General features: G+C 44.7%; 1 protein-coding gene across 3 annotated transcripts in view; it reads left to right on the forward strand.

Annotated features, from left to right (window-relative positions):
• nme7 (NME/NM23 family member 7) overlaps positions 1–14,335 on the forward strand; it is a 124,765-nt gene that overhangs the window by 56,773 nt on the left and 53,657 nt on the right. For 2 of the 3 annotated variants that reach the window (XM_042322826.1, XM_042322827.1), the window contains 2 exons: positions 7,676–7,744; positions 13,266–13,367. In XM_042322826.1, the coding sequence (XP_042178760.1) occupies positions 7,676–7,744; positions 13,266–13,367 (171 nt within the window). The remainder of the gene's footprint in view (positions 1–7,675; positions 7,745–13,265; positions 13,368–14,335) is intronic. The other variant, XM_042322828.1, reaches the window with a different exon arrangement.

Here is a 14,335-nt window from a genome sequence, read left to right on the forward strand (position 1 = left end):
GGGAGAGAGTGATGGACAGTGTTGACCCTGGGGCAGGCAGGGGCACAGTAGGGAGAATGTGATGGACAGTGTTGACCCTGGGGCAGGCAGGGGCACAGTAGGGAGAGAGTGATGGACAGTGTTGACCCTGGGGCAGGCAGGGGCACAGTAGGGAGAGAGTGATGGACAGTGTTGACCCTGGGGCAGGCAGAGGCACAGTGGATCACTTATGGTTTTGTGTCTCTAATCACACATGGAGCTGAAGCATTGTGTTGTACTGTGGTACTTAGTCCTGTGACGGTAGTTTAATAACTATGTAACTGACTGTTATGAATGAATAAAATAAAACAGTCAAAGCCGTTTAAATAGGTCTACATTCATTTTAGGATGTTCTGATATTTTTAAACATTTTATTTTAATGTGTATAAACTTTACTGAACAGCAGGAGTATTTACTTAATGATTAAAAGCAATTGTTTTGCTAACTTGGTCTGTCTATTAAACGTTCTACGTCTCCTCCTCTTTCCAACTGGCCTCTGATGCTCCAGCAGCTGTCTGCTAGAGGTGTAGAGTGATGCTGGAGCAGCTAGAGGTGTAGAGTGATGCTGGAGCAGCTATCTGCTAGAGGTGTAGAGTGATGCTGGAGCAGCTATCTGCTAGAGGTGTAGAGTGATGCTGGAGCAGCTATCTGCTAGAGGTGTAGAGTGATGCTGGAGCAGCTATCTGCTAGAGTGTGTGATGCTGGAGTGATCTGCTAGAGGTGGAGTGCAGCTATCTGCTAGATGTGTAGAGTGATGCTGGAGCAGCTATCTGCTAGAGGTGTAGAGTGATGCTGGAGCAGCTATCTGCTAGAGGTGTAGAGTGATGCTGGAGCAGCTGTCTGCTAGAGGTGTAGAGTGATGCTGGAGCAGCTTTCTGCTAGAGGTGTAGAGTGATGCTGGAGCAGCTATCTGCTAGAGGTGTAGAGTGATGCTGGAGCAGCTGTCTGCTAGAGGTGTAGAGTGATGCTGGAGCAGCTATCTGCTAGAGGTGTAGAGTGATGCTGGAGCAGCTATCTGCTAGAGGTGTAGAGTGATGCTGGAGCAGCTATCTGCTAGAGGTGTAGAGTGATGCTGGAGCAGCTATCTGCTAGAGGTGTAGAGTGATGCTGGAGCAGCTATCTGCTAGAGGTGTAGAGTGATGATGGAGCAGCTATCTGCTAGAGGTGTAGAGTGATGATGCTCCAGCAGCTTTCTGCTAGAGGTGTAGAGTGATGCTGGAGCAGCTATCTGCTAGAGGTGTAGAGTGATGCTGGAGCAGCTATCTGCTAGATGTGTAGAGTGATGCTGGAGCAGCTATCTGCTAGAGGTGTAGAGTGATGCTGGAGCAGCTATCTGCTAGATGTGTAGAGGTGTAGAGTGATGCTGGAGCAGCTATCTGCTAGAGGTGTAGAGTGATGCTGGAGCAGCTATCTGCTAGATGTGTAGAGGTGTAGAGTGATGCTGGAGCAGCTATCTGCTAGAGGTGTAGAGTGATGCTGGAGCAGCTATCTGCTAGAGGTGTACAGTGATGCTGGAGCAGCTATCTGCTAGAGGTGTACAGTGATGCTGGAGCAGCTATCTGCTCGAGGTGTAGAGTGATGCTGCATTCATTTTAGGATGTTCTGATATTTTTATACATTTTATTTTAATGTGTATAAACTTTACTGAACAGCAGGAGTATTTACTTAATGATTAAAAGCAATTGTTTTGCTAACTTGGTCTGTCTATTAAACGTTCTACGTCTCCTCCTCTTTCCAACTGGCCTCTGATGCTCCAGCAGCTGTGCTCCAGCAGCTGTCTGCTAGAGGTGTAGAGTGATGCTGGAGCTGCTAGAGGTGTAGAGTGATGCTGGAGCAGCTAGAGGTGTAGAGTGATGCTGGAGCAGCTATCTGCTAGAGGTGTAGAGTGATGCTGGAGCAGCTATCTGCTAGAGGTGTAGAGTGATGCTGGAGCAGCGATCTTCTAGAGGTGTAGAGTGATGCTGGAGCAGCTTTCTGCTAGAGGTGTAGAGTGATGCTGGAGCAGCTTTCTGCTAGAGGTGTAGAGTGATGCTGGAGCAGCTTTCTGCTAGAGGTGTAGAGTGATGTTGGAGCAGCTATCTGCTAGATGTGTAGAGTGATGCTGGAGCAGCGATCTGCTAGAGGTGTAGAGGTGTAGAGTGATGCTGGAGCAGCGATCTGCTAGAGGTGTAGAGTGATGCTGGAGTAGCTATCTGCTAGAGGTGTAGAGTGATGCTGGAGCAGCTATCTGCTAGAGGTGTAGAGTGATGCTGGAGCAGCGATCTGCTAGATGTGTAGAGTGATGCTGGAGCAGCTATCTGCTAGAGGTGTAGAGTGATGCTGGAGCAGCTATCTGCTAGAGGTGTAGAGTGATGCTGGAGCAGCTATCTGCTAGATGTGTAGAGTGATGCTGGAGCAGCGATCTGCTAGAGGTGTAGAGTGATGCTGGAACAGGTATCTGCTAGATGTGTAGAGTGATGCTGGAACAGCTATCTGCTAGAGGTGTAGAGTGATGCTGGAACAGGTATCTGCTAGATGTGTAGAGTGATGCTGGAACAGCTATCTGCTAGATGTGTAGAGTGCTGCTGGAGCAGCTATCTGTTAGATGTGTAGAGTGATGCTGGAACAGCTATATGCTAGATGTGTAGAGTGATGCTGGAGCAGCTATCTGCTAGAGGTGTAGAGTGATGCTGGAGCAGCTATCTGCTAGAGGTGTAGAGTGATGCTGGAGCAGCTATCTGCTAGAGGTGTAGAGTGATGCTGGAGCAGCTATCTGCTAGAGGTGTAGTGATGCTGGAGCAGCTATCTGCTCGAGGTGTAGAGTGATGCTGGAGCAGCTATCTGCTCGAGGTGTAGAGTGATGCTGGAGAAGTATCTGCTAGAGGTGTAGAGTGATGCTGGAGCAGCTTTCTGCTAGAGGTGTAGAGTGATGCTGGAGAAGCTATCTGCTAGATGTGTAGAGTGATGCTGGAGCAGCGATCTGCTAGAGGTGTAGAGGTGTAGAGTGATGCTGGAGCAGCTATCTGCTAGAGGTGTAGTGATGCTGGAGCAGCTATCTGCTAGAGGTGTAGAGTGATGATGCTGGAGCAGCTATCTGCTAGAGGTGTAGAGTGATGCTGGAGCAGCTATCTGCTCGAGGTGTAGAGTGATGCTGGAGCAGCTATCTGCTCGAGGTGTAGAGTGATGCTGGAGAAGTATCTGCTAGAGGTGTAGAGTGATGCTGGAGCAGCTTTCTGCTAGAGGTGTAGAGTGATGCTGGAGCAGCTTTCTGCTAGAGGTGTAGAGTGATGTTGGAGCAGCTATCTGCTAGATGTGTAGAGTGATGCTGGAGCAGCGATCTGCTAGAGGTGTAGAGTGATGCTGGAGCAGCTATCTGCTAGAGGTGTAGAGTGATGCTGGAACAGCTATCTGCTAGAGGTGTAGAGTGATGCTGGAGCAGCGATCTGCTAGATGTGTAGAGTGATGCTGGAACAGCTATCTGCCAGATGTGTAGAGTGCTGCTGGAGCAGCTATCTGCTAGATGTGTAGAGTGATGCTGGAGCAGCTATCTGCTAGATGTGTAGAGTGATGCTGGAGCAGCTATCTGCTAGAGGTGTAGAGTGATGCTGGAGCAGCGATCTGCTAGATGTGTAGAGTGCTGCTGGAGCAGCTATCTGCTAGAGGTGTAGAGTGATGCTGGAGCAGCGATCTGCTAGATGTGTAGAGGTGTAGAGTGATGCTGGAACAGCTATATGCTAGATGTGTAGAGGTGTAGAGTGATGCTGGAGCAGCGATCTGCTAGAGGTGTAGAGTGATGCTGGAGCAGCTATCTGCTAGAGGTGTAGAGTGATGCTGGAGCAGCGATCTGCTAGAGGTGTAGAGTGATGCTGGAGCAGCTATCTGCTAGATGTGTAGAGTGCTATAGACTCTGGCACTTCAGTAAAAACATCATTTAATGGACTTTCTTTTACACAATGCACATTTTCATTCCTTGCTAGAAAATAAATAAATCAGTATTCTTTTTAAAAAAAGGTTGTATGTGTCTGACTATTCATTCATTATTCAACAGCAGTGGACAAGGTTATTCTGTCTCTAAGGACAGTGATGCTGTGTCAAACAGACAATGTGCCAACCTTCTCCAACCTGGCATGGTATAATTTGATACGGAATCTTTTCTTCATTTGTAGACTAATCCATGCTCATCAGGCTCGGTCCTGGCCGATATCAAATAGAATGTTATTTGTCACATAGACATATTTAGCAGATGTTATTGCGGGTGTAGTGAAATGCTGGTGTTCCTAGCTCCAACAGCGCAGTAATATCTAACAATACACAACAATACACACAAATCTAAAGTAAAAGAATGCAGTTAAGAAATGTCTTAGTATAAATACAGTACAATGATCTGTAACGTCCCTCAAGTTGAGCAGGGAGTCCAGGGTGGTTTTCCAATGCCTTGCAAAGAAAGGGACCTATTGGTAGATGGGTAAATATTAAAAATAAAAAATAAACAGACATTGAAGACCCCTTAGAGCATGGTGAATGTATTAATTACATTTTGGATGGTGTATCAATACACCCAGTCATTACAAAGATACAGGCGTCCTTCCTAACTCAGTTGCCGGAGAGGAAGGAAACTGTTCAGGGATTTTACCATGAGGCCAATAGTGACTTTAAAACGGGTACATAGTTTAATGGCTGTGATAGGAGAAAACTGAGGATGGATCAACATTGTAGTTACTCCACAATACTAACCTAAATGAAAGAGTGAAAAGAGGGAAACCTGTACAGAATATAAATATTCCCAAACATTCATCCTGTTTGCAATAACGCACGTCAGTAAAACTTAAAGGATATTAACTTTATGGGTGGGTTGCACAACCGGGATTAACTCTTAAAACAAGATTAAATCAAGGTTTATCTACTAACCTTGTTGCACCAAATTTAAAACCTAGTTTTAAATGAATCCCAGTTAAATTAAATCCTTCCTCTAATCTAAATTTAGTTTTCACTTTAAACCCAGATTCATTTTAAACATGTTTCTCAATGAATAATGAATATTAAAAAATATATTATATTGGGAGATTCATTCTAAACTGCCACTTGAGGTGGTTGAACTGATGAAATGGGCAGCATATCTACATCTAGCATATCTACTGTGGAGAGACCAAAACGAGCTCCTCAGAAAACAATTAGAGACTGGTTGAATCCTGTTGAGTTTTATGATAGCCTACGAGTTGAATGAGTTCGTTATTAACTTTCCCATTTTGTACACCAATTGAACTGGGGTTTATGTTGCCTTAATACGAATGATGATGTTATGTAACATGCTGTAAAGGGCCTGATAACGGTAACATTGTAGTGAAGTTGCATTTACGTCAGTTTTACCAGGTATTTATGCTTACTAAATATTAGTGGGTTGAGTTGTCCGTCGTCCTCATAGGGGTTATGGAAAAGGGGCCATATCTTCTGGGGGAGAGGGTCATTGTTGGTTAAGGGCTTGTAAATAAGCATTTCACTGTGAGGTCTACTACACCTGTTGTATTCAGCATTTCACTGTGAGGTCTGCTACACCTGTTGTATTCAGCATTTCACTGTGAGGTCTACTACACCTGTTGTATTCAGCATTTCACTGTAAGGTCTACTACACCTGTTGTATTCAGCATTTCACTGTGAGGTCTACTACACCTGTTGTATTCAGCATTTCACTGTGAGGTCTACTACACCTGTTGTATTCAGCATTTCACTGTGAGGTCTACTACACCTGTTGTATTCAGCATTTCACTGTGAGGTCTACTACACCTGTTGTACTCAGCATTTCACTGTAAGGTCTACTACACCTGTTGTATTCAGCATTTCACTGTGAGGTCTACTACACCTGTTGTATTCAGCATTTCACTGTGAGGTCACTAACCTGTTGTATTCAGCATTTCACTCTGAGGTCTACTAAAGGCCTGTATTTTTCAGTAGGTTACTACACCTGTTGTATTCAGCATTATAAGGTCTCTCCAGGGTAGCCAGTGGTTAGAGTTAGATGGCTGGGTAAAGCCTAATGGTTTTAGAGGAGGCAGGTAGAGTGGTTAGAGTGTAGAGGTTAGGGTAGCCAGTGGTTCAGTTAGGTGGCAGGTAGCCTAGTGGTTAGAGTGTAGAGGTGGCAGGGTAGCCTAGTGGTTAGAGTGTAGAGGTGGCAGGGTAGCCTAGTGGTTAGAGTGTAGAGGTGGCAGGGTAGCCTAGTGGTTAGAGTGTAGAGGTGGCAGGGTAGCCTTGTGGTTAGAGTGTAGAGGCGGCAGCAGCCTAGTGGTTAGAGTGTAGAGGAGGCAGGGTAGCCTAGTGGTTAGAGTGTAGAGGAGGCAGGGTAGCCTAGTGGTTAGAGTGTAGAGGAGGCAGGGAATAGTGGTTTGTAGAGTGTAGAGGCGGAAAGTGGTTAGAGTGTAGAGGTGGTAGGGTAGCCTAGTGGTTAGATAATAAAGCCTAGTGGTTAAAAAGAGGTGGAGGGTAGCCTAGTGGTTAGAGTGTAGAGGTGGCAGGGTAGCCTAAAAGTGTAGAGGTGGCAGGGTAGCCTAGTGGTTAGAGTGTAGGGGAGGCAGGGTAGCCTAGTGGTTAGAGTGTAGAGGTGGCAGGTAGCCTAGTGGTTAGAGTGTAGAGGCGGCAGGGTAGCCTAGTGGTTAGAGTGTAGAGGAGGCAGGGTAGCCTAGTGGTTAGAGTGTAGAGGTGGCAGGGTAGCCTAGTGGTTAGAGTGTAGGGGAGGCAGGGTAGCCTAGTGGTTAGAGTGTAGAGGAGGCAGGGTAGCCTAGTGGTTAGAGTGTAGAGGCGGTAGGGTAGCCTAGTGGTTAGAGTGTAGAGGAGGCAGGGTAGCCTAGTGGTTAGAGTGTAGAGGAGGCAGGGTAGTCTAGTGGTTAGAGTGTAGAGGAGGCAGGGTAGCCTAGTGGTTAGAGTGTAGAGGCGGCAGGGTAGCCTAGTGGTTAGAGTGTAGAGGCGGCAGGGTAGCCTAGTGGTTAGAGTGTAGAGGCGGTAGGGTAGCCTAGTGGTTAGAGTGTAGAGGCGGTAGGGTAGCCTAGTGGTTAGAGAGTTGGACTAGTAACCAAAAGGTTGCAAGTTCAAATCCCCGAGCTGACAAGGTACAAATCTGTCGTTCTGCCCCTGAACAGGCAATTAACCCACTGTTCCTAAGCCGTCATTGAAAATAAGAATTTGTTCTTAACTGACTTGCCTGGTTAAATAAAGGTTTAAAAAAAAATAATAATAATAATAATTGGCCTGGCCAATTACCGTAACCTCAGATTCCAAGTCCGTCGCAGCCCTAATGGTACTATAAACCAGACAGAATGAACAGTGGTCTGATGCTGGTGGTCAATGTTCTCATCGGCAGCATCAGAGACCCGTTGTCAACCTTCTGGTGTTGTACATGTAGCGCTGAGAGAGGCAGGGACTTCTAGACCTTTCTAAGTGGGATTTGGTGTGGCTGTAAGAAACACTGACACAAAATGTCCTCTACAGATAAAGATCCTCCCCAATCTGAACTCATTTAACCATCTAAACATTTCCATATCTACGCTCCACATTCACACAAGTCATTTGAAAAGGGTCTCAAAAGTGACACATTTTCTACGTTTCACTTCAACTCAAATGAAGTCCGTTTTTTGTATATGTTTGAGTTGCAGTCAGTTACTGATTACAGTCTTCTCTTCTCTACTCACAGTTTAACATGGACCGGGCCAATGCAGAGGAATTCCTGGAAGTTTACAAAGGGGTTGTGACCGAGTACCCTGTGAGTATGGAATATTTTGACATTTCAACACCGTTTGTAAACTATGTAAATATGCTAATTTATTCATACCACTGCGTGAAGTCACTCACACCTTTGCACAAGCACACATGCATTTATATTCTAGTATATACTGGGTGGTTCGAGCCCTGAATGCTGACAGCCATATCAGACCGTATATCACAGGCATTTATATTCTAGTATAAACTGGGTGGTTCGAGCCCTGAATGCTAACAGCCATATCAGACCATATCACAGGCATTTATATTCTAGTATAAACTGGGTGGTTCGAGCCCTGAATGCTAACAGCCATATCAGACCGTATATCACAGGCATTTATATTCTAGTATAAACTGGGTGGTTCGAGCCCTGAATGCTAACAGCCATATCAGACCGTATATCACAGGCATTTATATTCTAGTATAAACTGGGTGGTTCGAGCCCTGAATGCTAACAGCCATATCAGACCATATCACAGGCATTTATATTCTAGTATATACTGGGTGGTTCCAGCCCTGAATGCTGACAGCCATATCAGACCATATCACAGGCATTTATATTCTAGTATAAACTGGGTGGTTCGAGCCCTGAATGCTAACAGCCATATCAGACCGTATATCACAGGCATTTATATTCTAGTATATACTGGGTGGTTCGAGCCCTGAATGCTAACAGCCATATCAGACCGTATATCACAGGCATTTATATTCTAGTATATACTGGGTGGTTCGAGCCCTGAATGCTAACAGCCATATCAGACCATATCACAGGCATTTATATTCTAGTATATACTGGGTGGTTCGAGCCCTGAATGCTGACAGCCATATCAGACCGTATATCACAGGCATTTATATTCTAGTATATACTGGGTGGTTCGAGCCCTGAATGCTGACAGCCATATCAGACCGTATATCACAGGCATTTATATTCTAGTATATACTGGGTGGTTCGAGCCCTGAATGCTGACAGCCATATCAGACCGTATATCACAGGCATTTATATTCTAGTATAAACGGGGTGGTTTGAGCCCTGAATGCTGACAGCCATATCAGACCATATCACAGGCATTTATATTCTAGTATAAACTGGGTGGTTTGAGCCCTGAATGCTAACAGCCATATCAGACCATATCACAGGCATTTATATTCTAGTATAAACTGGGTGGTTTGAGCCCTGAATGCTGACAGCCATATCAGACCATATCACAGGCATTTATATTCTAGTATAAACTGGGTGGTTTGAGCCCTGAATGCTAACAGCCATACAGACCATATCACAGGCATTTATATTCTAGTATAAACTGGGTGGTTTGAGCCCTGAATGCTGACAGCCATATCAGACCATATCACAGGCATTTATATTCTAGTATAAACTGGGTGGTTCGAGCCCTGAATGCTGACAGCCATATCAGACCATATCACAGGCATTTATATTCTAGTATATACTGGGTGTCGAGCCCTGAATGCTAACAGCCATATCAGACCATATCACAGGCATTTATATTCTAGTATATACTGGGTGGTTCGAGCCCTGAATGCTAACAGCCATATCAGACCGTATATCACAGGCATTTATATTCTAGTATAAACTGGGTGGTTCCAGCCCTGAATGCTGACAGCCATATCAGACCGTATATCACAGGCATTTATATTCTAGTATAAACTGGGTGGTTCCAGCCCTGAATGCTGACAGCCATATCAGACCGTATATCACAGGCATTTATATTCTAGTATAAACTGGGTGGTTCGAGCCCTGAATGCTAACAGCCATATCAGACCGTATATCACATGCATTTTTATTCTAGTATATACTGGGTGGTTCCAGCCCTGAATGCTGACAGCCATATCAGACCATATCACAGGCATTTATATTCTAGTATATACTGGGTGGTTCCAGCCCTGAATGCTGACAGCCATATCAGACCATATCACAGGCATTTATATTCTAGTATATACTGGGTGGTTCCAGCCCTGAATGCTAACAGCCATATCAGACCATATCACAGGCATTTATATTCTAGTATATACAGGGTGGTTCGAGCCCTGAATGCTGACAGCCATATCAGACCATATCACAGGCATTTTTATTCTAGTATATAAGCCCTGAATGCTAACAGCCATATCAGACCATATCACAGGCATTTATATTCTAGTATATACTGGGTGGTTCGAGCCCTGAATGCTAACAGCCATATCAGACCATATCACATGCATTTATATTCTAGTATAAACTGGGTGGTTCGAGCCCTGAATGCTAACAGCCATATCAGACCATATCACAGGCATTTATATTCTAGTATATAGAGCCCTGAATGCTGACAGCCATATCAGACCATATCACAGGCATTTATATTCTAGTATATACTGGGTGGTTCGAGCCCTGAATGCTGACAGCCATATCAGACCATATCACAGGCATTTATATTCTAGTATATACTGGGTGGTTCGAGCCCTGAATGCTGACAGCCATATCACAGGCATTTATATTCTAGTATATACTGGGTGGTTCGAGCCCTGAATGCTGACAGCCATATCAGACCATATCACAGGCATTTATATTCTAGTATATACTGGGTGGTTCGAGCCCTGAATGCTGACAGCCATATCAGACCATATCACAGGCATTTATATTCTAGTATATACTGGGTGGTTCGAGCCCTGAATGCTAACAGCCATATCAGACCATATCACAGGCATTTATATTCTAGTATAAACTGGGTGGTTCGAGCCCTGAATGCTAACAGCCATATCAGACCGTATATCACAGGCATTTATATTCTAGTATATACTGGGTGGTTCGAGCCCTGAATGCTAACAGCCATATCAGACCATATCACAGGCATTTATATTCTAGTATAAACTGGGTGGTTCGAGCCCTGAATGCTAACAGCCATATCAGACCATATCACAGGCATTTATATTCTAGTATATACTGGGTGGTTCGAGCCCTGAATGCTGACAGCCATATCAGACCGTATATCACAGGCATTTATATTCTAGTATATACTGGGTGGTTCGAGCCCTGAATGCTGACAGCCATATCAGACCATATCACAGGCATTTATATTCTAGTATATACTGGGTGGTTCGAGCCCTGAATGCTGACAGCCATATCAGACCGTATATCACAGGCATTTATATTCTAGTATATACTGGGTGGTTCGAGCCCTGAATGCTGACAGCCATATCAGACCATATCACAGGCATTTATATTCTAGTATATACTGGGTGGTTCGAGCCCTGAATGCTAACAGCCATATCAGACCATATCACAGGCATTTATATTCTAGTATATACTGGGTGGTTCGAGCCCTGAATGCTGACAGCCATATCAGACCGTATATCACAGGCATTTATATTCTAGTATAAACTGGGTGGTTCGAGCCCTGAATGCTAACAGCCATATCAGACCGTATATCACAGGCATTTATATTCTAGTATAAACTGGGTGGTTCGAGCCCTGAATGCTAACAGCCATATCAGACCATATCACAGGCATTTATATTCTAGTATAAACTGGGTGGTTCGAGCCCTGAATGCTAACAGCCATATCAGACCATATCACAGGCATTTATATTCTAGTATAAACTGGGTGGTTCCAGCCCTGAATGCTAACAGCCATATCAGACCGTATATCACAGGCATTTATATTCTAGTATAAACTGGGTGGTTCGAGCCCTGAATGCTGACAGCCATATCAGACCGTATATCACAGGCATTTATATTCTAGTATAAACTGGGTGGTTCGAGCCCTGAATGCTGACAGCCATATCAGACCGTATATCACAGGCATTTATATTCTAGTATAAACTGGGTGGTTCCAGCCCTGAATGCTAACAGCCATATCAGACCATATCACAGGCATTTATATTCTAGTATAAACTGGGTGGTTCCAGCCCTGAATGCTAACAGCCATATCAGACCATATCACAGGCATTTATATTCTAGTATAAACTGGGTGGTTCGAGCCCTGAATGCTAACAGCCATATCAGACCATATCACAGGCATTTATATTCTAGTATAAACTGGGTGGTTCCAGCCCTGAATGCTAACAGCCATATTCTAGTATACCACATGCTGAGGCAATGTCTTTTTTTTTTTTAAATCTTAGATGCTGTTTGTTTTACTCACTGATACATGGTAGTTATACAGGGAATATATATACCTTAGCTCTGGTAGACATTTGTCTTTGAATCATATATATATGTATCCTTCTCAATCGCCTATAAAAGAGCCATTCTCCCCCTTGGAAGTCTGTCTGTTGCCAGAGGTGTTGAGGGTAGGGGACCTTGTCCGTTGCCTTGGAAACCAAACACATCACCATTTAGACTGCTCTGATCTGATCTCTGTTCCTAGAAGCAGATTGCGTCCCAAACCGGGTGGGAAATTAACACCCAGCCAAATGCTGGTAGATTTAGACATTGGCTGGTAGAATGTCTATTCTTATCAGCTACATTGGCAGGTGGTCACACAGAGCATCTGGGAGCAGTTTGTTTTGTGTACCAGAAAGTACATGTCCCGCCCTGGTCCCTATTCGGTGCACTACATTTGACCAGTGCCCATAGGGAATAGGCACCGTTCTCTCCGGCACCATTCTCTCCGGCACCATTCTTTCCGGCTTCTCTCCGGCACCATTCTCTCCAGCACCATTCTTTCTGGCTTCTCTCCGGCACCATTCTCTCCAGCACCATTCTCTCCGGCACCATTCTCTCTGGCACCATTCTCTCCGGCACCATTGTCTCCAGCACCATTCTCTCTGGCACCATTCTCTCCGGCACCATTGTCTCCAGGACCATTCCCTCCGGCACCATTCCCTCCGGCACCATTCTCTCTGGCACCATTCTCTCCGGCACCATTATCTCCGGCACCATTCTCTCTGGCACCATTCTCTCCGGCACCATTCTCTCCGGCACCATTCTCTCTGGCACCATTCTCTCCGGCACCATTGTCTCCAGGACCATTCTCTCTGGCACCATTCTCTCTGGCACCATTCTCTCTGGCACCATTCTCTCCGGCACCATTCTCTCCGGCACCATTCTCTCTGGCACCATTCTCTCTGGCACCATTCTCTCCGGCACCATTCTCTCCGGCACCATTCTCTCTGGCACCATTCCCTCCGGCACCATTTTACCTGTTCACCTTTATACCTTTGTTTTTACACTGCTACTACTTGCTGTTTATTGTCTATGCAAATGACCTTGACTAAACTGTACCCCTGCACATTGACTCGGTACCGGTATCCCCTGTATAAAGCCTCGTTATTGTTATGTCATTTTGTTGTTACTTTTTGGTTTTATTTAATTGATTTATTTTCACTTTTGTTTATTTAGTAAATATTTGAAAGGTATTTTTGCCTCCTTACCTGCAATCCGCGCTTTGGTTGTGTGGCTCAAAAGAAGACTATATATGGCCAATACCAAGCCATTGCCACCAACCACTAATATTAGCATTTTATCATTAAAAAAACTATGGAAGTCAATGTACTCCAATGCAGCTAAGCTAACTGTTGTGAGTCTTTCTACAGAACATGGTGGCAGAGCTATGTTCTGGACCCTGTATGGTCCTGGAGATCAGAGCGACTGACGCCCCGAAGACCTTCAGGGAGTTCTGTGGACCAGCTGATCCAGTGAGTTATTTTTCACATCATCCACATGTTCTGGCCCATCTGCTCCCTGTGCTTTACACGTGTAACTCAACAGGGGATACACGTCAAGTATTTAGCACCTCTAGTTAGCATTGGCTACCTCTAACTAGCATGTTAGCAGATACCCACAGACTTCCAGTCATTGCACTAACGATAGTTAGCATTGGCTACCTCTAACTAGCATGTTAGCAGATACACACAGACTTCCAGTCATTGCACTAACGATAGTTAGCATTGGCTACCTCTAACTAGCATGTTAGCAGATACCCACAGACTTCCAGTCATTGCACTAACGATAGTTAGCATTGGCTACCTCTAACTAGCATGTTAGCAGATACCCACAGACTTCCAGTCATTGCACTAACGATAGTTAGCATTGGCTTCACAATATTGAGCAGCATCTGACCCTGACCCCTACCCTACCCGGGTTCATATCCAAATCCCAACCCTCCCCTCTGATACATCACACTCTTTACCTTCTTTGAGCCCACGCCTCTCTTTGTCTTGTTTAGTCTATTGTTATTATTGTTATTATTATAATATCAAACAATAAAATCACTGGGAAGTGGGAACTAAGTTATTTGAAAACAAAAAACCCATCAATCTGATATCATGTACCTGATGACTATCCAAAACAATATGGTGCCAGTGCCCTAATGATTCATATTCTGTTATTACACAACACACAGGATTTGAATGGCACGAGCCAATCGTTGAGCAGTGTTGAGTGTCACGTGACATGGCAAACATTTAACACTTTAATTGGACTGCCCTGCGAACTTAACTGTAACATGCTTCAGGAGTCCTAACTAACTACTGTTGCAGATCAAACTAACAGGAAAGCAAGACAAAGTGATCGTGAGTTTATTGTTCCAACTCAACGGGGGGGTTTGGCCTGCATCCATTATGGACAAAAGTAATTAGGGAATAAGGTGCCATTTGGGACACAC

This window comes from Oncorhynchus tshawytscha, linkage group LG06 (assembly GCF_018296145.1).
Source record: "Oncorhynchus tshawytscha isolate Ot180627B linkage group LG06, Otsh_v2.0, whole genome shotgun sequence".
Lineage (NCBI taxonomy): Eukaryota > Metazoa > Chordata > Actinopteri > Salmoniformes > Salmonidae > Oncorhynchus > Oncorhynchus tshawytscha.